At 37.0% G+C, this 26438-nt stretch overlaps 1 protein-coding gene across 8 annotated transcripts in view; it reads right to left on the bottom strand.

Moving 5' to 3' along the window:
• BABAM2 (BRISC and BRCA1 A complex member 2) overlaps positions 1 to 26438 on the bottom strand; it is a 406643-nt gene that overhangs the window by 283201 nt on the left and 97004 nt on the right. For all 8 annotated transcript variants that reach the window (XM_038561133.1, XM_038561135.1, XM_038561136.1 and 5 more), the window contains exon 5: positions 3707 to 3901. In XM_038561133.1, coding sequence (XP_038417061.1) covers positions 3707 to 3901 — 195 coding nt within the window. The remainder of the gene's footprint in view (positions 1 to 3706; positions 3902 to 26438) is intronic.

Below are 26438 nucleotides of genomic sequence, written 5' to 3'. Positions count from 1 at the left end.
TTAATATTCAAAGGATAAATTGGGTGGGAAGGAAAATCCTAAAAACTAAAGACCAATTAGTTTGACAGTGATTCCCATTTTCAAATGAGTCAATCAGCACTACAGACAACACAGGTTCACCAAGAAGTCATGCCAAATTAACCTAACATCTGTTTTTGAGAGGAGAATAAGATGACTATTTAATAAGAAAAATGCTAGGACGAGAGGATAAACTAAGTTCAGTAAAGTTTTCCTTACCAACCATGTGAACAGATTCAAGCTGCAAAATCATCAATAGTTTAAAACCAAACTCTGCACACTGTTGGTGGAAACTGAAAATGGTGCAGCCATTATAGAAAAGAGTAAAGAGGTTTTTCAAAAATTAAAAATAGCACTGGCAATATGATCCAGCAATCCCACTCTTAGGGATATAATCAAAAGAATTCAAAGCAGGATCTTGCAGATGTATTAGCACATCCTTATACAGTGCAGCATTATTCACAGTAGCCAAGAGGTGGAAGCAACTCAAATGTCCATCAGTGAGTAAATGGATAAAACAAAACATGTATATCTTCACAGTGGAATACTATGCAATCTTAAAAAGGAATGAAATTTATCATATACTACAACCTGCATGAACCCTCAAAGGCATTACTAAATGAAATAAGCCAATCTCAAAAGGACAAATGCTGCATGATTCCTCTTATCTGAAGAATCTAAAAGACTCAAAATGATAGAAACAGAAAGTAGAAAGGTAGTTGGCAAAGGCTAGAAGGAAGGGGAACGGTACTTACTGGGCAGTTTCAAATTTGTAATATGAAAAAGTTCTAGAGATCAATTGCACAACAATGTGAAAATACTCAACACTACTGAACTGTACACTTAGAAATGGTGAAGGTGGTAAATTTAATGTGCCCTTTACCACAATAAACAAAATAGTTAAAAAAAAAAAAAAAAAACTTGAGCTGACCAAGACAATCTGTAACAACAAATTTTAGACCTACTAATTCAAAGGCATCGATCTTGTATAAGACCTTGGGAAACATGTCCTTTAAAAAAAGGCTGAAAAATAAAATAAGAAAAGGTATATTTAACTTAAGAAAGACTAAGTGACACCTAAAAGAATTAACATGGAGAAGGGAACCTAAATAAGTTATTCTAGGTTAACTAGACTCAGGCTTATTCACTTATTCATTCAACAATGTTCATAGAATGTAAATAATGTGGCAGGCGGTGTTCTAGGCACTTCTGATACAACAGTGTGCAGAACAGAGATCCCTGCCTTGTGAAATTTTATATTCCAGTGGGGAGAGACACACAAATAAAAAAACATAATAAATAAGTGTGGTAGGTTGCTTCTATGTGGCTCCCAATGGTCCCTGGTCTTCACATTCTCATGTAATTCCTCCCAAGTGTGAACTGGACTTAACAAACAGAACACAGCAAACCTGATGAGATGTCACTTCCAAGATTAGATCATAAAGACTGTTACATCTTGTCTTACTCACAAGCTCTCTCTCCTGTTTGTTTGCTCTGGTGAAGCCAGCTGCCATCCTATAAGCTGCTCTGTGGAGAGGCCCTGTGAAGAGGCAAGGAGCTGAGGGCAACCCCAGCCAGCAGGCAGAAATAAGCTAAGACCCTCAATCCAAAGGCTCACAAGAAACTAAATGGTACCAACAACCACATGAATGAACTCAGAATGGATCCATCTCCAGTTGAGCCTTGAGGTGACTGCAGCCCTGGTCAGTACCTTGAGTTCAGCTTATGAGAGACCCAGAAACAGAAGGTCTATACAGATTCCTGACAAAAACCATGGTAATAAACGTTGTTGTTTTAAGGCACTAAATTCTGGAATGGCTATTTTATGCAGCACTACATATTAATATAACATGATAATTATATGGTATGTTTAAAAAAATGCAAAACAATGTAGAGCAGAATAAAGGTGGGGGTGTATGAGATATGATGTTAAAAAGAAGTGTTATGCAGGGGGCCTGGGTGGCTCAGTCCATTAAGCATCTGCCTTTGGCTCAGGTCATGATCTCAGGGTCCTGGGATCAGGCCCTAAGCCAGACTCCCTGCTCAGTGGGGAGTCTGCTTCTCCCTCTCTGTCTGCTCCCTACCACCCCACTGCTCATGATCTCTCTCAAATAAAAAAATAAAATATTTTACAAAGTGGGGGTATTATAAGGACTTGCACATGAATGTTTGTAGTAGCATTATTCATAATAATCAAAAAGTGGAAACAACCCAAATGTCCATCAATAGGTAAATGGATAAACACAATATGGTATGTCCATACAATGGAATTACTCAGCTACAAAAAGAAAACACAGTGATATATACTACGACATGGAGGAACCTCAAAAATATTATGCTAAGTGAAAAAGCCAGCCACAAAAGACCACATATTATATGATACCACTGTATGAAGAAAATCTATACAGAGAGAAAGTAGTTCAGAAACTACTAAACTACTTTCTCTTGGGGTAGGGATAGGAAAAGGGTTAACCATAAACGGGCATGAGGGATCTTATCAGGGTGATGGAACCATTCTCAAACTGGATTTTAGGGGTGGTTGTTCACCTTGGCAAATATGTTAAAAATCACTGAATCGGACACTTAAAATAGGTGAACTTATGGTATGTAAACTATATCTCAAAAGAGTTGTTCAAAAAAGCTGGGGGTGTTGAGGCACCCAGATGGCTCAGCAGGTTAAGTGACTGACTCTTGATCTCAGCTCAGGTCTTGATCTCAGTGTCATGAGTTCAAGCCCCACGCTGGGAGCCCAGCATGGAATCTACTTAAAAAAAAAAAAAAAAATGGAGGTGTTAACACAGGCATCACAGAGAATTTAACACATGAGTAAAAACTAAAAAGGAAGGGTATCAGCCATGAGGATATCTAGGAGAAATATGCCTGAGAAGACAAAGCTACACAAAGACACTAGGGCTGGAGCACTCCTGTGTGTCTGCAGCACAGCAAGGGTGCTAATATGGTGTGCAGCTGAAAATTTTTAGACAGGGAAGTAAGAAATGAAGTGAGAGAAGCAATGATGGGTGGAGGATGGTGGTGATGGGAAGCATGTAGAGCATTTATACCTCACTGGAGGGATTTTGACTTTACCATGTAAGAAAAATAGAAAATATTTAAGTTCTGGGCAGAGGAGAGCTTTGATCCGACTTGCATTTTGTTGTTGTTGTTGTTGTTGTTTTTGTTTTTGTTTTTTTTGTTTTTTGTTTTTCCGACTTGCATTTTTAAAAGATCCTACGAAGTCAAGAAATTATAAAAAGAGATTATAAAATGCTCCATACAAGCTTGCTATCTCCAGTTACTAACCTCTCTTATCTGACTGCAATCTAGAGACGTTCTACATTAAAAGGGACATTTGTTGGTGTCTCAAGTATATGGCCTGTGTGACCTGCATCAGAACCTCCAAAGGACCCTTTTATACAGGCAGGTCCTCAGGTGTCATCCTTGACTCATGAACATCTGAAGCTGAGGATATGAGGCTCCAAGTTTGACAAACTTCCCCAGGTATAATTTTGAGGAATACCATGAACCAGATGAACATTCAAGTCCCTTCAAATTCTAAATTATAGAAAGTACACAGGCAACCAAAGCCATATCTAAGGAAATGGCTGGGGTTTACTATAAATGAACATCTCAATTGATTACTTTATTACAGATGAAGTTCCTTTTTTCCCCCATTCTCAAAAAACCTTACCCAGTTGTTTTTCTTCCCAGCATAAATTTCCATGTTCTCGCCATACTGTGGCTCTTCCAGTAATGTCTGGTATTCAAACATGAGACGAGAGCTCTCACGGAGGCGGCTGCACTGGTATTGGTGATATTGCTGCACAAGTTCCTTCACCACAAGTAACAGACATTCAGGATTCGAAGGATTCCAGGAGGCAAGGTTCTGTAGAAGGCATAAGTAAAAGACCAATTAAAAAGGAATTCTGATACAAATCCAGTATCACATGAGCACATCAACACAGAGGAAAAGAGTTACGAAAATCTAAAAGAAACAGATTTAATTAGCAATAAAACTCAGAACTGAAGTTAGAAGGGTCTTTTGAGCTTCCTGAATTCTCCTGCCTTCTAAAAATCCTTGCAAAAAATCAAGGAGGAATTCCATCATGAGGCAGAAACAGTAAAGTGTAAAGCAGCGTAGTACTAAAGCAAGAAATCTAGATATCTTAGAAGACCATCATTTTTAGCCCTAGAAGAATTAATTTCCTTCTTATTCTCTTATAATATTATTTCTTCTCAATCTGCACATAAATCCAGCGTTCTACGCTAGCATCATTCAACCCAGATCCACAGACCATCTGCATCTATAATACCAGATATAAATAAATGCTCTGTAAACACCAGAGCACCACAGAAATGTAAGCACACTGGTGATGGTTTACACTGGAAATGCTAGAAATGGAGTAGAGAAGAGGGAAAAATAAATTAGAAAATGCAAGGTTCAGAGAAGGAAGGAAATGGCCATGGTAGCTTACGAGCAGGAGAAGAGCTGAGGTTAGAATAAGATCCGGTAAATAGTCATTTTTAAGCTCACATTCGTTCATTCAACGATAGGTATCAAATGTCTATTATTAAGCATCAGCCACAGTTCTAGGCAGTAAAGAAAACAAGCCAAGCCCTTGCTCTCCAGGAGTTTACACTTTAGTGGGCCAAAATAAACAACAAACAATGAAATAAATCAGATGGTCATAAATGCTACTGAGGACTATACAGCATGCATCCCAGAAGCCTAGGGAAGGGAGGATTCAGGGAGAAAGAGGTGATCAGCTGTAAGAAATGGTGTTGAGGGATCCCTGGGTGGCGCAGGGGTTTGGCGCCTGCCTTTGGCCCAGGGCGCGATCCTGGAAACCCGGGATCGAATCCCACATCGGGCTTCCGGTGCACGGAGCCTGCTTCTCCCTCTGCCTGTGTCTCTGCCTCTCTCTCTTTCTCTCTCTGTGACTATCATAAATAAACAAACATTTAAAAAAATTTAAAAAAAAAAAAAAAAGAAATGGTGTTGACAAGGTGAGTTAAGGAAGCCTGAGAGCTGACCTCTGGGCCCACTGACATGCCCATCAAAAGCATCCTCAACAGGTGCTCTTCGGTAAAGTGAAATATAACTGTCAAGCATTTAAGAAAGAATGGGTAGAAAGCGCACATAGTTAGGACAATTTGAACTGGTAATTAGTGTGGAGTGTGGGGTCAAGGGAAAGTTTTGCTCAGATGTCTGTACCTGCTGGAATGTCCATGTAGAGAAAGAGGGGAAATAAGGTAGGGGTGGGAGACAGAAGAGTAGGAGGAAAGAAAGCAAATGGGTAGATAAGGATGGGATCTCCAAGAGGGCTGGCCTTAGCAATGAGCACAGAGAACCCATCCACAGGAACAGGAGGAAAAGCCAAATAAATGAGTGTAAGTGCCAACAGACTGTTCCGTGTAGTGACAGGAGCTTGTGGCAGTTCTCTCCCTGGAGCTTCTTTTTTCTCATTGAAACAGGAAGGAAGGTCATCAAATGGGAAGAAGGAAAGGATACCGGAAGTTTGAAAAGAAAAGTGTGAAAGAGTCATTTAGAAGAGTCATTTGGTAGACTAAATGGACTGGAGAAATGTAGGAGGAATTCCAGAGAGCGCTAAAAGCTCCACTGAGGTTAGAGGTATGGTTTATAAGTGAGGCTTATTAGCATAAATGTCTTTCCTGGGTGTAAATGTGGAGTGGATCGAGAGGAATTCGTATTTAACAAAGCCTGAGACTTTGCCAGAAAAGCACAACAGAGAGGCCAAAGATCTTAGAGGGCTTGCAAAAGAATGAATATAGTTATGGACCATGGGCGTTAAGCCAGGAAAAAGCCAAGCAAGTTTCTAAGGGGGGTGAGAATTAGTGAAAGGGTGGCAGGACCAATGGTCCTGGGTTTGGCAGGAGTTAGGTATTCTTAAAACAGAGAAAATACAGAAATTGAAACTAGGGCTGTTGCAAGCTCAAGGGTAGTGAATAGAATAAGAACCTGGTGGGCTGATGCTCTTTAGGGCAAGTTTTGCTCCTCCAATTAGGTCAATCAGTAGGTGTCTGGCAGTAACACTGGCAGTTAATCCCACACTAGTGCTACGGGTTGAATGAAAAGACTAATGCATTTGATTAATACTAACAGAAGAGGGATCCCTGGGTGGCACAGCGGTTTGGCGCCTGCCTTTGGCCCAGGGCACGATCCTGGAGACCCGGGATCGAATCCCACGTCGGACTCCCCGTGCATGGAGCCTGCTTCTCCCTCTGCCTGTGTCTCTGCCTCTCTCTCTCTGTGTGACTATCATAAATAAAAAAAAATTTTTAAAAATACTAACAGAAGAATCAGTAGAAGGGAGGAATTGCTGGAGAAGAAATGCTAAAAAGAATGAACTGGAAAGACAGGAGCTGTGGTCCGAGAACAGGATGGTTACAATCAAGAACAGAGGTGGTCTGTAACTGGGACTGGCAAGGTGTAGAGTACCACCAAAAGGGTGCCTGCCTCGGAATAATCATTTATATGAATATTCAATCATGTATTTAGAGAATTTTAGGGAGAAGGGAATGACAGTCTCCTTGGCAGCAGCATTGAAGAGCAAGAAGAACACCTCCAGGCACAGTGGTAGAAAGAGGGTGAGAGAAAAATAGGCCCCAATTGATTGGAGAACATGGAGGGGAAGACAGAATCTCCAGGCAGAGGGTCAGACTCTAGAGCAGTGGTTACCAATCTGTGAAATGAAATCACCTAGGGAGCTTCAAAAATACTAATACTTGGGCCCTACTCTGAGGTCCACTTTGAGGTCTTGTGTATTTGGTATTTATTTTAATTAAGGCTCCCCAGGTGACCTGAATGCACAGCAAAGATTGAGAACCACTGACTTGAAGGAAAAAGGATTACAGAAAAGGTGGCAAGTATCTTGGACTCTACTGATAACAGACCATGTTAATACCCCAAAACACCCAATCTCTAGAAAGCTAGAAATTTAGCATCAATAAAGGAGAACACATGTCACACTACCAGTGTTCAACAGGTGATAATTATATAGCTTGTCAAGTGCTATATAAATCCTAAGAACCTTTCGTATATTCAAGTTAATCCATATCACAACCTTACCAGGTCTACTACTACAGCACTTTATAGATGAGGCAAATAGTTCAATATCTTGTTCAGAGCTTTTATTTTTATTTTTTTAATAAATTTATTTTTTATTGGTGTTCAATTTGCCAACATATAGAATATCACCCAGTGCTGTTCAGAGCTTTTAAACAATCAAGTTGAGTTTCAAACTTAAGCAATTTGGCTCTAAGTCACTGCTTAAGCACTACACCAGAGGTTCTTACACATTTTGGTCTTGGAAACTTCTTACACTCTTTAAAAGTACTGAGAACACCAACAAGCTTCTGTGTGGATGAATTATAAGGGTTAAACTCACTATATTAAAAATGAAAATCAAGAAATTTTAAAAATATTTATTAATTCATTTTAAAATAACCAACCTATTACATGTTAACATAGAAACATTTGTAATGGAATCACTAGGATTTCCAAAAGAAATAGAGCATGGCATTGTTTTACATTCTTGCAAATATTTTTAATGTCTGGCTTAATAAAAGAGCTAAGGGGATCCCTGGGTGGCGCAGCGGTTTAGCGCCTGCCTTTGGCCCAGGGCGCGATCCTGGAGTCCTGGGATCGAATCCCACGTCGGGCTTCCGGTGTATGGAGCCTGCTTCTCCCTCTGCCTGTGTCTCTGCCTCTCTCTCTCTCTCTGTGACTATCATAAATAAATAAAAAAATTTATAAAAAAAAATAAAAATAAAAGAGCTAAATTCTCATATCTGCTTTTACATTCAATGTTGCAATATGTTGTTTTGGCTGAAGGACATGAAAAAAATCCAGCCTCACTCAAATATGTACTTTAAAAAGAAAGGAGTATTTTAATAGCCTTGTCAAATAATTCTAGATATATTCTTCTTGAATACTATACCAAAACTCAACAAGTGGAAGTTTCTTAAGGATTAGTTACAATATGGAATCTGAAACTATATTAATAAACATTTCATACTCTTACATTAAATTCATTCATCTATCCTGCATTTTAAATGTATCTTCTACTTAATGTATGATTTTGTACCATCATGCATTTGGTCATTTAGAAAATACTGATTCACAGAGTTATGCAGATCTTCCAAATGTTGACATGTTTATTTAGTACTACATAATCACATTCATTAATATCATAACTTATCTCACCAGAAAAGTCTTCTATCAAAAGAAAACAAACAAAAGGTTAAAAAATGCATCCTTTAAAAGGAGAGCAATTACTCTGGTCTACTAAGTAGGTTGATTTACAAGCACCAAATAACAATAGGGAAATCAGCGATCATCATTAAACATTAATAGGAAAAATATACAATCTTTCATTTCTTTTCTTTTTTCTTTTTTTTTTTTTTAGGGTTTTATTTATTTATTCATGAGTGAGAGAGAGAGAGAGGCAGAGACACAGGCAGACGGAAAAGCAGGCTCCATGCAGGCAGCCCCATGCGGTACTCAATCCCAGGACTCCAGGACCACACCCCAGGCCAAAGGCAGGCGCTAAACCACTGAGCCACCCAGGGATCCCCTAATCTTCCATTTCTTAGTCAAGTAGTCAAGTCCCTGTTCTAGGACGAAAAGAAAACAGTGTAGTTGCCTCAACTTGTACTTTTTAAATTCTATCATTTTTCGTAAGCTGTTTGGCAAGTTCCAGACTATATCCCACAATAAATATATATATAAAAGGATATAAGTTGGCAAACATCTCTTAACAATTTGAATTCATTTCAAGTAATTCAACCTAATTGTTAAATGCATAGAAATATGCCAATAAATCCCTTCCCATTAAAATACAATCTCCCAGTACATGGAAATATATTTGATCTTTTTGGCCATTCAGCACACACTTCACTGAGAAATAACTTAGCCAAAAAGCATCCCCATGAGGGCAGGTACAGATAGGCTCAACAAGATAAAAATCCCCCCACTATTGCTACATGACCACTTTCACTTTTGTAATTTGTGGTTTGAACCACTTTGTTTAGAAGGGAAGAACACAGGGGTGCCTGGTTAGCTCAATGGATTAAGTGTCTGCCCTCCACTTCAGTCATGATCTCAGCGTCTGGGGATTGAGCACCGTATCAGGCTCAGCTTGCTTCTGCCTCTCCCTCTGCCCCTTTCTCCTCCACTTGTGTGGATGCTCTCTCTCTCAAGTAAATAAGTCTTTAAAAAAAAAAAAAAAGTAAGGGCGGGGAGAATATAGAAGACAATTACAAGATTGTGATCACTTCTAAGAGTAGGACATTTGAAAAAGGGTCTAACAAGGCAGATGTTGGAGCTTTCCACTCTCTTGAGCAGAGACAGAGAAAATGTCCAAAGTTACTTCAGGGAAGTTTGCAGGCCAGAGTGGGGGCAGGGGTGGGGAGGTGGTTGTAGCTCAAGGCGTAGATTAAGAGTGAGTCCTCAGAGAAGAGATAAAAATAAGTATTTCCTTCTATATTACTAATATGTGTGTGTGTATGTATATTGTTCTATACATACTAAGTTCTATTCTACTTATTTTTGGTCATGCATGAAAGAAGAAATCTGAAATGAGGATGGCCACAAGGAGTAAGCACAGGACACATATTATCAAAGAGAATAGAAAAGAGATTTCAAAAATGAGGAATGAAAAACACATTAGAAGAAAGTGATAAAGCCCAATAAAAGTAAATAAACAAAAGTAAAAGAATTAACTACTACCATGAAATTTTACTCTCCTTAAACATTGATAAAGCAGTTCAGGGAGGTGTCATGTCAGTTAACTAGGAAGGTTGAAGAACTCTGTTGATATTCAAGTGTGTGGATAAGTGACAGTGTAGAATACAAATCTGCAAACCTTCTCTTCAGTTCACCGAAATAATCAGTTTCTAACCTTACAATTGGCACCTGCCTCTCTACAGCCACGATGTATCTCACACCTAGTGCTAATTCTGGGTTCTCTACTTTGGCTCCTCTGCTGAGGCCACCTAACTTGATGGAAGCTCCTGCTCCTGGGACCCTCAACCTTCATCAACACACTCATCAGACCTGTATACTCCCAAATCAGTGGCCACACAACCTTGAACATGCCCAACCAATCCACAGTTCCTTGTCAGTTTCCTTATGTGAGAAACATAATGAGGAATACCGTTTTTAGAGGCCTAGATCACCTCCAATTCACATCTCACTTACTGATAATATGGTTTCTGAGCCATACCAGGGCAAATGTCGACACACACAAGGACATCAATCATGAAAGAAGTTGGGAAACAATGTATTTTTATGCACAGATGCGTTTTGGTCTAGGGGCTTAGGAAGGGATGGGGATAATCAAAGTTAAGATCATGGGATCCCTGGGTGGCTCAGCGGTTTAGAGCCTGCCGTCGGCCCAGGGCATGATCCTGGAGTCCAGGATCCAGTCCCACATTGTACTCCCTGCATGGAGCCTGCTTCTCTCTCTGCCTCTCTCTCTCTCTCTCTCTCTCTGTGTCTCTTGTGAATAAAATCTTAAGAAAAATAAGTTAAGATCATAATATATATGCAGTTTTATATCTGTCCTCATTTATATTTTGCCAGTATCTAATAGTATTTTTTATGCTATTGCCCAGTATTTATACACATACTAGATGCATTATTCTTTTGAGTGACCATTACAGACTTTCAACTATTTCTTATTATTAGGCATTTAGGTTATTTATAGCTTCATGATATTTTAAATGACTGTACATTTTTTGTCTATGATGCTTTTTCCCTCCCTTATTTTTGTTTTTTTTTTCTTAGATTCTCAGAAATAGGACTTATATAAAAAAAAAGACATAGGACTTATAGTGGGTTTTGAGACTGAACATTTTTGTGATTCTTGAAAAATATATATATAACCTGCTTGTATCAATTTTCACCCTCATCTGTCAAAGTATCCATTAAACTACATCCTTACCAGCACTAGTTATTTGCTTAAAAAGTGAGGACCTGGCCAAATCATGAGTCCCATGACAGCAAGAGACAATTTATGAGGCTAAGGCTCCACCTTGGAGTAAAAGTCAGGCTACTGAGTTCAAATTAACACCTGATTCCAGAGGCCAGTGGAACCATGGGAGCCAGAGTATGTAACTTAAAAGAATAGGGGAGAAGGTTCAGAGTGAGCAAAGCTAGAGGTGATCTAGTAATACCCAAAAAGGGTCAGACATTGGTGCCTTACGCAGTCCCAGTGCTACTCTTTCTGGGAGATAAGAGCAGTCTTCTTGGGGAATGGGGGGGATCTAATATAAGTTGTGAGGGAGACTTATTTTGTTCTTGATGCTCTCTTATGCTATTGGAAAAATGCTGTTTCTTTTACCATGTATATATTATTTCTTCAGTGAAAGAGGCTTTTGAAAAAGAAAAAATCAAATAAATTACATTTCCTTGATTATTAATAAGGTTGCATACTTTTCACATATTGTTAATCTGCTTCAATTTCTATTTTATCTGAATGTCAGATAGTGTGAAATTTTGTATGAAGTATAATTCCATTTGTTAATGAAAAAAAAATTATAAGATTTATTTTTGTTAAAGAATTTCTTTTCTCTCCCTTATTATAGGCAGTGATGGGTCCCAGGGCTCATTTGCTAATTTGCTTATTTTCCTCCTTTATCTCCCCAAAGAAATGAATTTAGTACCTTGTTAGCAACTGATATCTACAATTGGGGGCTATTTAGGAGAGTTCTCTTTCCCTTCTTCCTAATGTTCTGTATTTTCCAAATTTTCTAATTGTATTGTTATACATATGTATGTATATATGTGCACATATGTAACACATGCACATACTTTCATAATGGAAAACTATAAATTTTTAAATATAGAATAGCAGACTTCAAATATTTCATTCCAAACTGTGTTTCAGTCTCAAAGTTTAAGAAATTCCACTTGGCATTTACATATTTTATAAGGTCACACTTCAATTGTCTCTTTTTATCAACTCAAAGTTACCCAATTCCATAGCCTTCTGGAGAACAAATCTTGCATCACTTAACCCTAAATAAATATGCTCTAAGTAACCTTGAACTATTTCTTAAATTCCAAACCTCACAGAACATTTCCAGAAAGCTACTGCAATATGCCAAAATGTAATGGCAACAGTTGTAGGAATTTATTATGCTTCTCTCAACCAAAACTTTTTTGTGTTATACTCCTCTGAATGGAATTCTTAGGAAATGACCGATGACATTTTATATTTCTAACAGAACTGTAACTGGACAGCATGAATTTTTTAAATGTCACTTCATCTATGGAATACAAAAAATAAAAATAAATTTTCTAACTGACCTATTTGTAAAAGGACCAAGTATTATTAAAAATGAATATCCACACTGTACATTATAACTCCTCTAACACATCACCTAAAATAATTTAAATGAAATTATTTTCAACTTTTTTTATACTTTCTTAAAATATAGCAACTTATTACAGTAGAGTTAACATAACATGAAATTTAAGGTTCAGTGACAGAGAAGCCGAGTTAAAAGAAGCTAACTTTGGGACTACTCAGAGCAGGTCTACTCCCACTTCCATGTAACTACTTTCCACACATCTATAGTCATGCCACTAACAAAAAAGACAACACAGCACTCCCAGTCATATCCCTTATAGTTAACTGGTAGTTGATTTTTTGAGATTTTATTTTCAAGAAATTTCAAGTGTTAAAAACAAAACAGAGTGTGTGGAAGGGGAGAGTACACTAGTTGTATTCTGTTCCACTAAAATTTGTAGTCTACTCAAAGAAATAAATACTAGGAAAGCAAAAAATTAAATAGGGTCATTTTTGCAACCCCCTGTGGGTTGATTTTCAATTACTCTAATAAATATCTTCATCCTTATAAGTAGGGCCTATTGAGTCGGAGATCTGAGATTGTTGCCATGATGTTTAAAGCTGTTATTAATTAAATTTGGCTTTATGGGATCCCTGGGTGACGCAGCGGTTTAGCGCCTGCCTTTGGCCCAGGACGCGATCCTGGAGACCTGGGATCAAATCCCACGTCGGGCTCCCGGTGCATAGAGCCTGCTTCTACCTCTGCCTGTGTCTCTGCCTCTCTCTCTCTCTCTCTCTCTCTCTCTCTCTCTCTGTGTGTGACTATCATTAATTAATTAATTAATTAGGCTTTATTACCTAAGATATCACCTGAAAAAAAAAATTCTCCTGGAAAAAATGGATCTTGTCTAATTCATAGTGAATACTTTGGTGAAATCTTATGCTTCTCTGCCCCTCCTGTTTATGACCATCTTCATCTTGGTACCAGAAGCCCTGATAAGAGGAATCCAAACTCACAAAATAACCTAGAAGACCTACAAGATGTGCTGAAGAAATGCATTTTCTCTAGTTTAAGACATTAGCCCCAAGTCACCAATTAGTCTACAAATACACAGCTCATGCCTAGAGTAAAAGGAACGGTCACCTTATATCATACATATCTTGACAATAAACAAAATGAAATTGTCATCTTCCCCAAAAATCTAGTCTATCTGGGCCAGCCATGGAAGCTTCTGGCTGTGATTTCTCCCTAGCTTGCTCTTAGAGCTCTCCAAGGTTCTGATCTCTGCCTCAGAACCAAAAACCAACTTCCCTGATTTTTTTTTTTTTTATGTTGTTCACTTTTTGTGACCTAGGATCTTTCTAAAAGGGCTTTGTATTGCCCTAAAAGATAAAATACAGCAGTCCATTCTATGGCTTACAATCAACAGAATCTCTTGGCTAGTAATGGTAAAGTGATCCTGATTGTATGTCAGTCCAGAACATGACACTTATATATCCTTGAGAAGGACGAAGGTAATGTCCCAAACAAAATCCACAATCAATCTTTGTAGCTGAAAAATCACTTTCCCACATGATTTTCCCAGTGATAGAACTGAAAGACTTGTAACACAAAGAAAGCAAAATATGGGATCTTAAATCTGAACTTTAGAAATGCTGTTCAATAGACAGCCTCACCCACAGTTGATAGATAAGCAAAACTTTAAATTAACAGAAGAGTTCTGGAGAATTTTCAAATATCTACAGACAGATGACCCACTGGCATATCACATCAGAATTTTTCTATCATCCCAATTTTGTGCTAGGGTGTCAGAATCGTTGGAACTGGTATACTTTGCTTAGTCAGTCTCTTTCACAGGTAAGCATACTTTTAATATCTAAATATTATATATAAAATTATACCTTTGGTTCCATTTAGAAAATTCAAAGAATTGCAATATCCCTTCTTGCCCATCAGAAGTTACTGTAACATTACCTTTCAATTCTTCTTAAAAGGTGACCAGCATGCAGCCCAATGTCATGTTGAACTGCCACTTGAAATAGGCCTCTAATTCTGTTTCTTTCTTTGGAATTGGAGGTAGATAGATGACAGGAAACAAGGGTTGAAGGGAGCAGGGAGGGAAGGAATCTCAAGCCATATCCTTTTGTCCAGCCTTTCTTGTTTATTAAGAGGAAGAAAGCAGAGAGCAGATTCTTTTCTAGCTTGGAAACCCAGGCACAATAGGGTTGAAAAGAAGGGAAAAAGTACCCTCTACAAAACCTTTATTAGCCTTTCTTCTCTCAATGGTATAACCACTTAGAGAACAGAAATGGTAGCTTTTCTATGACATGGATAAAAGACCTAAGACTAGGAACATCAACATCACTGAATAGAAGCACTTTGGAGAATGAGGACTTGAATAATAACTAAATCCATTCTAGTTCCTCCATAAGATGTTGTCTATATCCACACAACTTTAAGCTGCTGTCTTCTGAATATAAAATCAAATATATTTGGGGCCAAAATGCTCAAGTTTTATACCTCTTTTTGATCAAAAAAGTATGAATAAGGGGCACCTGGATAGCTCAGTTGGTTAAGCGTCTGCCTTTGGCTCAGGTCATAATCCCAGGGTCCTGGGATTGAGCCCTGAATCAGGCTTCCTGCTCAGTGGGAAGTGAGCCTACTTCTCCCTCTCCTCCCTGCTTATGCCCCTCTGTCACTATCTCTCTCTCTCAAATAAATAATATAATCTTTTAAAAATGTTTTTAATTTTGATTTTAAAAACATTTTTAAAGTATTTTTAAAGTATGAGTAAGTAATAAATTCAATTTTGCATAAAACATCAGTGTAGACTAAAATTTGATTAATAAGCCCTAATTATCAAAAATCCTTTTGTGTGGCCAACAAAGTATTTTAAAGAGCATAAATTTAAATCCCTTTAAGCTGAGCACACATCCAGCTCACCAAAATCCCATCAATTGCAAACAAAAAAAACCCTTTGAAACCCAAATTAGTTTTGAATTAGCCTCTGAAATGAATGTTGATATCTACCTGAGTCACTAATGCCTCATACCTTCTCAATCAATGCTACTCAGATTCCAAGAATAAAAGGCAACACTGCAATAGCAGAAAGAAAATTGGCACATATGATTTCTAACTTAATTCAAATTGTTTTTCCTAGGGATGTATTTAAATTGTCCAGGTTGCTCGAATATCATCCAGGGATGTGATTTTGAAGGAGACAGCTTGCTACTGGTTTTCCTGGCTGTACTACAAGAAACAACAGTGTGAGCTTATTTTAAGTTAATGTGTGCTTCTGTGTTTCTTTACAAGAAATTAACTGCAATCATTTAGTTAAAGCAAACACTTTGTTAGGGTTTCGTTTTTCATTAGAAAATGTCTTCAGGAGCCTTTTAAACTTAGAGGGTTACGAATCCCAACTTCTGCCCATAGATTTTGAGCTTGGAGCAAATTATTTATATCACAGTGAAAGATCATTCAAGCTTAGTGACCCTTTGTGGCACTATTTTTTAGCCATAGGTGAGTCACAACATCTTAGGAGTCCTATCCATTCACTTGAATCAAAACAGTAATTCTTTGCCTGCCTCAGTCAGAACCAGACCTCAGGGCAAATTCTCATTTCTTTCCAACTCTATAATCACAAGAAGACCCATAGGACTGGGCGATATGGAACAAGACAGAACAAAGAGCTTCAACCAAGTTATTTTTAACTAGAGAAACACCTGCAGGCTCTGGCACCTGGTTTCTGACCCCTGCCCTAGAGGATTTCCCTAGCTAGACTTGGCCTCTGGGCTACAATGATTTATATTATACCACTGCTTCTCCTGACCTGAGCTGAGCTCCTTGGACTGAATTCCAGACTTGTGGACTTGCCAGATGCCTCTCCTCTTAGTCAAAACCCCGGTCTTGGGCATTCCTGGCCAGTGGTCTTAAAGTCACCAGTGTCCTGGTAACACAATTTGTGTAGAAATGAGAAAAATGTCAGCTAAAAAGGAGGCTACCCCAGGCTGTTTCTGTTATCCCAGCCACAAGCAGCTATAAGAAAGAAAAAAGCAATGCAAAGTAACACTAACTAAATGAAAAGATATCCACAAAAATACAATGTATGGGGTGATAGAAGCTTTCAGTGTCTTTACCCTTGCCCCTAAAAACTCTACCTCCTAGCCCCAGGAGGGGCTTGTCCATATAATGTCCTTATTCAAAATCTACATTTAGTAGACACCTATGGTTTGATGTTCAACATCCATTTCCCTCCTTCTGGTAACACAGATTTCCTTTGGAAAACCACTCCTCCCCATTCTCAAGTGGGGGTTTTGAGTGAGACCTTCCACTCTAAGCTTCATGGGCCCTGACTGACTAACCCTATCAGCATTTCCTGTGCACCTAGCATCTATAATTGATTCAACTATGGGCACATACCAAATCAAACCCAGTGAGAAAAATGAAGACATTGGTTGAGATTTCTGAGAAATAAAAGCATTCTTTCTTTCCACAGTAGGATAATATAAAGTCTGAACTGGAGTAACAACTCTGTATTCACAAGAGAAGGGACTGAGCTGCTGGGTGGATATGGAGGCTAAGAATAAAAACACAGAAAAGGCAGAACAGAAAAGAAAAGAAACGGAAAGATACTAGGTCCCTTAATTACATTATTTCTGCCACTGAACCAAGCCTTATCTGAAACCCACCCCTGGTCTTTTAAGATCTGTAAGCTGATGAATTTCCTTTATTGTTTAAGCCGGTTTCACGAAGACTGAATTCAATCAATTCAATTAGATTTCACAGTTAGATTTTCTTGAAAGAGGAAGAGGGGGAGGGAGATAAGGAAGGAGGAGGAGGAATAAAAGAGTGCTGATATACCATAACACCATATCTATATTTTACCTCCTCCAAGAGAGAAAACAGAGGGAGAGGGACATGAACTCTTACTGGGCCATATAACAATTCAAGAAAACTATAATCCAAAGTATAGATTCAGTTTGGGTCCTGATACCTTCTGCGAGAGAGAAAAGTTAAGTTGTTCCTTACATTATCTGCAGAAAAATCTACACAGAAGAACAACCAATTTTCACTACCCAATAATGATTACAATCTTTTCTCTTAAGAGAAAAATAAATAAAAGGAAAGAATAAGGGAAAGATGGAAGACTCTACCCGTGTATATTACAATTCAGTCAATGAACTTAAGATAAAATGAATCTTAAAATAGGGCTCTTCAAACACCAGTAAGGTTTTAGATGGGGGAGAGGGGTGGGTAATAAAGTAAGACTTCTGTAAAAGCCAATATTCCTGTTGAAGGGTGTAGAGGAGAAAAATGAGCAACCATTCAAGACCAGATAAAGACATTCTGGTTACTGACATGTGTTTGGGGGCTGTACACAATAAGCAGCGGCACAGTACTTTATCAGCACTGAGCTTAGAGAGGAGGTCTTCCCTGGGTTTATGGTCATGTAAGTAGGAGTTATTTTTACCTTTCCTCTGGTTGACTGAAACATACCAGAACATATAAACTATTCTGTGGTGTCTCACGAATGCTGGCTCCATGCCAAGCTTGAAATGTGTACCTTTGACTAGTTTAGCCTTTGTGTCTTTTGCACATGTTCCCTCTCCAGAGAGACTAAAACAGGGCTCCCCACAAAGCCGTCATAGTGACTGCCTTTGAAGCATTTGTAAACTTAGCAATATACAACGATTACTCAGTTTTATCAATTTTCATTTCCTTAAACTCACCATCCCTCTCTAGCCCCCAAAGCCATTTCTTATCAGTTCTTTCAAAGCTGTGGGGCCCCTCACAGCCAACTAAAGAAAAGCATCTATCTCAAATGGACCATCCAGGCAAGCCATCCCTGGATCTCAGGTAAATAATCATGTGTACCCCTCCAAAGAAATGCCTCAAGAACAAAGCTCCAATATATCAAGCTACCAATTTCTATTGCTGACAACTCACTATCATCCAACAGATTGGAGTTCTTTTTATCACTAACCACCAATTAAAATAATTCCCTTATTAGAGGGCTGTAAATATGCAATCTTCATTGACCAAGAAAACCTGGTATCTTCCAGCAAGTAAATGAAAAATTTTCTATCTACAGCTTCAGTTCCCATCCTGGCTATCATCAGAATAACCGTGGAAGCATCTTAAAAAGGCAGATTCTCGAGTCCTACCCGTTGAGACACTGATTTGGTGGACCTGAGTAATACATATTCCCTGGCCCTAGATAATCTGCTTCCTGATTTGGAATTGCATTCAGGCATTCTGATGCAAGGCAGAAACCCAGAAAATCTGATCATCTTTCTGATGACTTTTCTCACAGAGATCAAAGACTCAAATTTCACATAAATTCATTAAGCCTTCATGTAAGATCCACTGTCTAAATGATGGCAAAAGGCTCCATCCACTAACACTTTCCATTAAAGTTGCCTCACACATTTCCCAGGTATTAGCAGAATGTCTCCAGACCTCTGACCTACCTCTAATGATTAACACCTGGAATTCAGGGCTTTCCATATCCAGGAAGAAAAGAGTCTTCAGCAGTGGGAAGTCAACACCATTCTTATTCATTTCTGTTTCTCCTACACTAATGATCCTCCTAAACTTGATCCCCTCACCTGCCTATATCAATATCTTCCAGGCTCCTCCTAAAATCCCATTATCCCTAATTTAATGTCACCGAAGATGGGGGGGGGGGGGGCCGGCACCAAATAGATTTCTAAATGGTGTGATCATTCTTAAACTGGATGTATTTAATTTTAAATCACCATCTTTTCCCTCAAATATTTTTGTAATGTTTCCATTAATATTAAGGAATTATAATGGGGTTGCAAACTGGCAGCCTCAGATTGCAGACATGCTTTATTTGAACCACATGAATTTTTTATTTTAATATCTTTAGACAAAGTGTACATGCTTCAGTAGGTCACAATCTCCACCAATTAAAACTATCTTTATACCTCTGTTTTTCACTCATTTTTATTACTTGGCTGGCTCCTTTAGGCATCTGAGTTTGCAACACCTTAATTAAGATTTTAGGGCATTTCCTAAAGATATTTTTAGTTCTTCCCATGGCTCCCTCATTTGTTACCAGTAAATACGTAAGGTGTTTATTAGTATAAGCAAAATGCAAGAGAATAAATGGCTAAAGTTTCTCAGGCACTGAAACTGAAAGATAAAAAGAAAGTTCGCCTACTCAGTGTGCTCATTAATGTTTGTAAAATAAATGATGTCTGGGTTATACAGTTATTTCATTTTACCTTCTATTAGACCATAAGTGGTCAGTGGTCTGAGAACAGGGACAGCACCATTCATCTTTGTGCAAGGTCTAGGCTAGACACGGGCTCTTGAACATGGACACTCAAATTACTTGTCAAGTGAATGATCACTACTATTCAATTCATTATAAACTAAGTTAAATGTATTAAAGGATTCAAAATTTTTCCAGGGTCAAGAAAGATACTGGCTAGTGGAAGTTAAGTTGATCTGCATTTTGAGCAGAAGCAGGCAAGAAAGACTGAAGAGCAACTCTGAAAATACAATATTGCAACATGACTAATTATAGTCAGCAATCATGAAAAGTTTGAACAGTATGAAAAATATTATCTTAAAAGCATTTCAGGATATCATTTCTTTCCAAAGGTTAGCACACTTAAAATAAGGATGTAAAAAAAAAAATAAAAAAAAAAAAGTTGTAAAAACAAATTATCATGGCTCAATAGACAAGGTCTAATGGATACAAAATAACACATTAAATCAGTTCCCAATTCAAAAAAACCTGCATGAGATGTTGATCTTCCTGTTTTTCATAAACCTTATAATTGTGCTTCCAGAAAACTACCAAGCATCTGCCTCTATGTAGCTAATTCATTTAATCTTGGAGCTCTCACAAGGAAATAGAGAGTATACAGTGCCAGGATACTATCTTCTCTAGCCAAAATCATAATGCCTTGGAGCCAATTTCCTCTTGGTAAATTTTGATCAAATTCCTTCAATTTGCAGCTTCCTTAGTAGTGGTAATGGCTGCACATGTCACAAGTTAGCATATACGTGTGTGTTTAACAATATACATCATAAAGTTAACCATAATATGTACACATGTGCACACAGGTGAACATAACCGTGTATGCACCCACACATATATACCCATGAATATTGGTTCCTATACGTCTCTTCATTTGACTCTCTGTGAATACCCCAGTCACAAAGCCCATTCAGACTTCCTTAATCCAGTAATAATTCTCTGATAATTAACATGACTTTGGAAATCTACATTAATCAACTTAACTATGCAGCTACAATGTAGGGATAATCAAGGTTAATAATAATTCTGATGTGATAAACCCTTAAAATCCTCTGAGTCATCAAAGAAAGATCATATCATGTTCTACTTTTAGTGGAAAGGGTATTTTATAAAAATTCAATTATTTGAAAAGAATTGGTGATCCATATATGACTTATCCAGTAAACTTTTAGAGTATTAATATTTGATTAATCAGTATACCATATTTCCCAGTTATTCTTGATAAACAGAATTTCTATGATTTTTAACATACGGTTCCTATATTTATTGTGTACATATTACATGCATTATTAACGAGGATTGCAGATTAACCACAACAGCACATTTCACAACTATAATATATAATTCTTCAATCATTGAGATGCCAAACTGTTGACTCTCTAGTTGTGGTTGTTACTCTTTAAAATTAAGCCACATTACATATAATTCGCCTTTCTTGATGAATCAAGCTCATTATTATGAGAATGTATTATACTGCTGCCTTTTTTAAGAGTGGTATCATAAGGAGTTTTTTAAGTGGATAGGGCTATTTGTCCTTAAATAACTCTAAGATAATGCACCTTTAGAATCTTTGTTGTTTTTTACAGTTCTTTTCAAATTACTATACACACATTTGTCTCATTTTGCTACATAGCCTGTGTCATTGTAGATCTTAATCTTTAGTCATATGTTATACACAATTATCTAAATAAAAACTAAAGATGCCTCTGTATCTCATGTATAAAATACAGCACATAGTCCCTATGATGGGTGTTACAAAATTAAGAACCTCTCTTTTTTTAGGGGTAGGTGTTATTTTTGGTTTGTGATTATGACCAGGTGGTTAAAGGTACATGAAATAGGAGGCATGTATCTACCTACCAATTTATAAGAAAGGCAGAGGAACAAATGAACATGTTAAACTATGCCAGGGCCTGATACAATCAAGAAAATTCAGTCTGTGGTAATTGCACACAAAAAATGCCCTGCTTCTTCAACCATAAACTGCAGATGGAGAAAAAAGAAAGATGGAGAAAATTTATCAACTAAAAGAAACTTAAAAGACTTTAACAATCACAATGTACAGATTTTGGTTCAGACAATTTGAAATTTGAACACTAACTAGTTACTGGATGATACTAGGGAATTACTGGTAATTTTTTAGGCAAGGTAATAGTATTTTGGCTACGTCTTTTAAAAGATTCCTTATAGGGGCAGCCCAGGTGGCTCAGCGGTTTAACGCCGCCTTCAGCCCAGGGCATGATCCTGGAGACCCAGGACTGAGTCCCACGTCGGGCTCCCTGCGAGGAGCCTGCTTCTCCCTCTGCCTGTGTCTCTGCCTCTGCCCCTCTCTCTCTCTCTCTCTCTCTCTCTCTCTGTGTCTATCATGAATAAATAAATAAAATAAAATAAAAGATTTAAAAGATTCCTTATAACCTCACACCTGTCAGAATGACTAAAATCAACAACACAAGCAACAATAGGTGTTGGCAAGGATATGAAGAAAAAGGAACACTCATGCACTGTTGGTAGGAATGCAGACTGGCGCGGCTACTCTGGAAAACAGTATGGAGTTTCCTCAAAAAATTAAAAATAGAACTACCCTATAATTCAGCAATCATACTACTGAATATTTACCCAAAAGGTAATAAACGGACAGCTTAATTTATTTTTTTTATTTTATTTACTTATTAGAGACACAGAGAAAGAAAGAGACTCCATGCAGGGAGCCCGATGCGAGACTCAATCCCAGGTCTCCAGGATCATGCCCTGGGCCGAAGACGGCACTAAACCACTGAGCCACGGGGGCAGGACAGCTTAATTTAAAGGGACAGCTGCACCCCTCTGTTTATAGCAGCATATTTACAATAGCCAAATTATGGAAGCAGCCCAAGTATCCACCAATTGATGAATGGATAAAGAAGATGTGAGATAGATTTAGATACAGATATAGATATAGATATATTGGAATATTATTCAGCCATAAAAAAGAATGAAATCTTGCCATGTGCAATGACATGGATGGCACTAGAGTATATTATTACACTAAGCAAAGTAAGTCAGAGAAAGACAGATACTGTATGATCTCATTCATATGTGAAATTTAAGAAACAACAAACAAGCAAAGTAGAAAAAGAGACAAATCAAGAAACAAACTCTTAATTATAAAATCTAACCACAAACTGATGGTTACCAGAGGGGAGAGGTTGAGGGGTTGGTTAAATAGATGATGGGGATTAAGAAATACACTTGTGACAAGCACCAGGTGACATATGGAACTGTTGAATCCTGACATTGTACACTTGAAATTAATAAAATGCTGTATGCTAAAATAATAATAAATAAAAGACCCCTTATATTTTTGAGCAAATACCAAAGTACTTACAGATGAAATGACATAATATACGAGATTTACTTCAAAATAATATGGTAGGGATGCCTGGGGTGGCTCAGTGGGTTAAGTGCCTGACTTTGACTGAGGTCATGATCTCAGGGTCCTGGGATCAAGCCCCGTCTTGAGCCCCCAGTCCCTCACGCTCCCTGCTCAGCCAAAGAGTCTGCTTTTCTCCCTCCCTCTGTCCCTGCTTGTGCTCACACACTCTCTCTCTCTCTCAAGTAAATAAAATCCTTAAAAAAAAAAAAAAACCCTCCCTGCGAGTTGATAATTCTTGAAGCTAGGTGATAGACCTATAAGGACTCATTATATATATAATACTGTCCGCTTTTGTATGGACTCATTATACAATACTGTCTGCTTTTGTATTCCTTTGAAATTCTCCATAATGCGAAGTATTTTTAAATGAGGCAATTCTATAGTTATAAAGAATATTGTTTTGTTCTGATTTCTAAGAATTGTACCTAAGAATTATGCCTTGATTTCCAAAAATGGCTAGTTACAAATTTACAGTCTTAAAATGATGCTAAAAGTAAAAAAAAAAAAAAAAAAAAAAAAAAAAAAAAAAAAAAAAAAAAAAAAAAAAAAAAAAAAAAGGAGCTGTATTATTAAACTAATCTTAACTTTTTAATCTGACTAAAGGAGTTTCTCAACTTTCAAAATTTTCATTAACCCTTTACCTTAAATTTTATAAACATCTTCTACTACATTATTTTCTTAGAAAACAAAAATTCTCACAGAACATGTTGTAAAACAGTATAAAAGTTTAGATTACAATTTTAATGGTTATAAATAAAAAAGGTCTAAAAAAAGTATTAACAAAAAATAAAGAAATGGTTCCTAGGCTCTCTTCAAGAAGCTAAAGTCATTAGATTAATGAATAGTATTTCAACTGTTTATTTTTAGTATTAAAAGTTTGAAAATTACCATTATGGATTTTCTCATTCAAAAAATATTAAAGTGCCATGGTTTATTAACTGTGAGTTAGAAAAGATACATTTACAACATAAATCTATAGCTAATGTCTCAGCATTATTTCTATTCAGTTCTATTCATGTATCAATATAAACATATAAGCTCAAATGTTTGAAATAGTTATTTCATCTTTTCCTTACCCTGAAATGCTTTTAATTTAAAGTGAGTGGATTTAATGAATTTGGGGCTCAGGAGTAGAACCTCAGTAGGAGTGGAAAGTAAAACAAATAATTAACTTATACTTTTAATATAATAAATTAGTTTTTAAATTAAACTCAAACTTCCTTGGAACAAATTTTGCATTTTCAAAGTAATTCCTACAGTGGCTGACTGAGCTCATGTTCATGCTAACCTTGCAAACAACTCCAAATCAAGAAAATAAATAAACCCTTTTAAAATGTACCTTTAGGGCAGCCTGGGTGGCTCAGCAGTTTAGTGCCGCCTTCAGCCCAGGGCCTGATCCTGGAGACCCGTGATCGAGTCCCACATCAGGCTCCCTGAGTGGAGCCTGCTTCTCCCTCTGCCTGTGTCCCTGCCTCTCTCTCTCTCTCTCTCTGTGTGTGTGTGTATGTGTGTCTCTCATGAATAAATAAATAAAATCTTTAAAAAGTAATTGATTAATTAATTAATTAAATGTATCCTTAAACACACAAACTATAGACAACTGCTATATTAATCATTATTCTTACCAATTAATTTTTTCAAATCTCCTAAAGGACCCCTTTGATTTAAAATTAGTGATGATCTCTGGTAGCCTATTTAGATACTATAAGTAATTATTGCCTTTCTTTTTTTAAAAATCTATAATAATCCATATTTTTTACTTTTCAATATGTCTTCTTCATAAATGTTCCTGAAATACAGTTAAGAAACTGCATTAAATGTGTTTAATGTTTTGCTTATAATAACACTGTGCTTCTATGGTATTTCATAATCCCAATGATTAAAAACATTTTTTTAATGTATACAAGGTCTACTGAGTCATTGTCAGTTCAAGGCTACAAATCATTCTGTGGTTAAATGATTACATCAGACCAGCGTAAGGGTTGAGCTGGCACTTTGCAGGTTTAAATATCTTGGCTCTTCAAAGCTTGTGTGGGGGCTGCAGTTTGGCATAAAATTCTCAGCCGGATGCAGATAATTTCTCTGAAAAATGTTTTTAAATGGCTACGAGGTTTTTTTTTTTTTTTTTTTTTTTTTTTTTAGCTTTTTGAAAATGTTGGAGAAAGCATACATTAGAACCAGGCTCAAATTTATAAGGCTCTTTTCATTTTTAATGTTCCCAACACCATAGATAACCCAAGTACAGCAAAATAATCCCAAGCCTAAAGACTTTCTATAAGTACAAAACTTTACATTTATATGAGTTTAAATGTAACCTCAAAAATCAGAATAAGCTGCTTCAAATTGTATAGGGAAACTAGAGGACTTCTTTGAAAAATACAAATATTTGCTAAGCCCTCTGGAGTTATGATTATATGTTGACCTTGGTCATTTTGGTTTCCATACCTCCAGTTTTATTTCCATTTTTCCATTCAAATGTTACTTTCTTTATTCCCACAACAGCCACCAGTGAGACTGGTACTAATATTAAGTTTTAAATAAATACACACATAAATACTAAATACCTTGGTCAGCATAATCAACCCCAGTAATCAACAGAGCTGACCAGTACTCCTCTAAACTGTCAAGGTCATCAAAATCTAGGAAAGTCTGAGAAATTGCCATAAGCTACAAGGAGCCTAAGCAGACATAAAGATTAAATGTAACATGGTACCTTGGATGGGATCTTAGACAGAAAAAAGAACATTAGAAAAAAAACTAAGGGAATCTGAATAAGTATGGGCTTCAGTTAATAATAATGTATCAAATATTAGTTCATTAATGTTCACATATGAATCACAGTAAGGTGTTAACAACAGGCGAACTTGGGGTATACAGGAACATTGTACTATTTTTGCAATACTTTTGTAACTCTAAATCTCAAAATTCTAAAATGAAAAGTTCTAAAATTAAAAGTTTATTAACGTTTATTCACTCATCAGGCTCTGTATACCAAAGCACGCACAGCAAACGAGTTGTAAAACCAGCCTCTGAAACAAGTAGAGAATATAAAATTATCAATTTGAGATTCTGAAGGAATATAATCAACAATTAAATGTACATTTTTCTTTAAAAATATATAATAAAAATTTGACTTCTCTGAAAAACTAACGTTTACACATGAAGTTAACTATTTCCAGAAGTGTACTTAGCAGCAGGTGGCTAAAAAGTAAAGGTATCAAAATCTCTGTAATCCTCAATACTACAGGGAAAAAAATGTTATCTTTAGATCATGAACACCTCACAAAGGCTTCAATATCTTAGTAAACCATACTTTTTTTAAAAGGTAAACAAAACCTATGGCTTCAATAGTTTCTTAAAATCAGAGCCTAAACTAGTAATGAATAATCTTTAGCTTTG

Source organism: Canis lupus, chromosome 17, assembly GCF_011100685.1.
Source record: "Canis lupus familiaris isolate Mischka breed German Shepherd chromosome 17, alternate assembly UU_Cfam_GSD_1.0, whole genome shotgun sequence".
Taxonomy (NCBI): Eukaryota; Metazoa; Chordata; class Mammalia; order Carnivora; family Canidae; genus Canis; species Canis lupus.
Note: the sequence above shows the minus strand (reverse complement) of the source record. Positions and strands in the feature narration are given on the sequence as shown.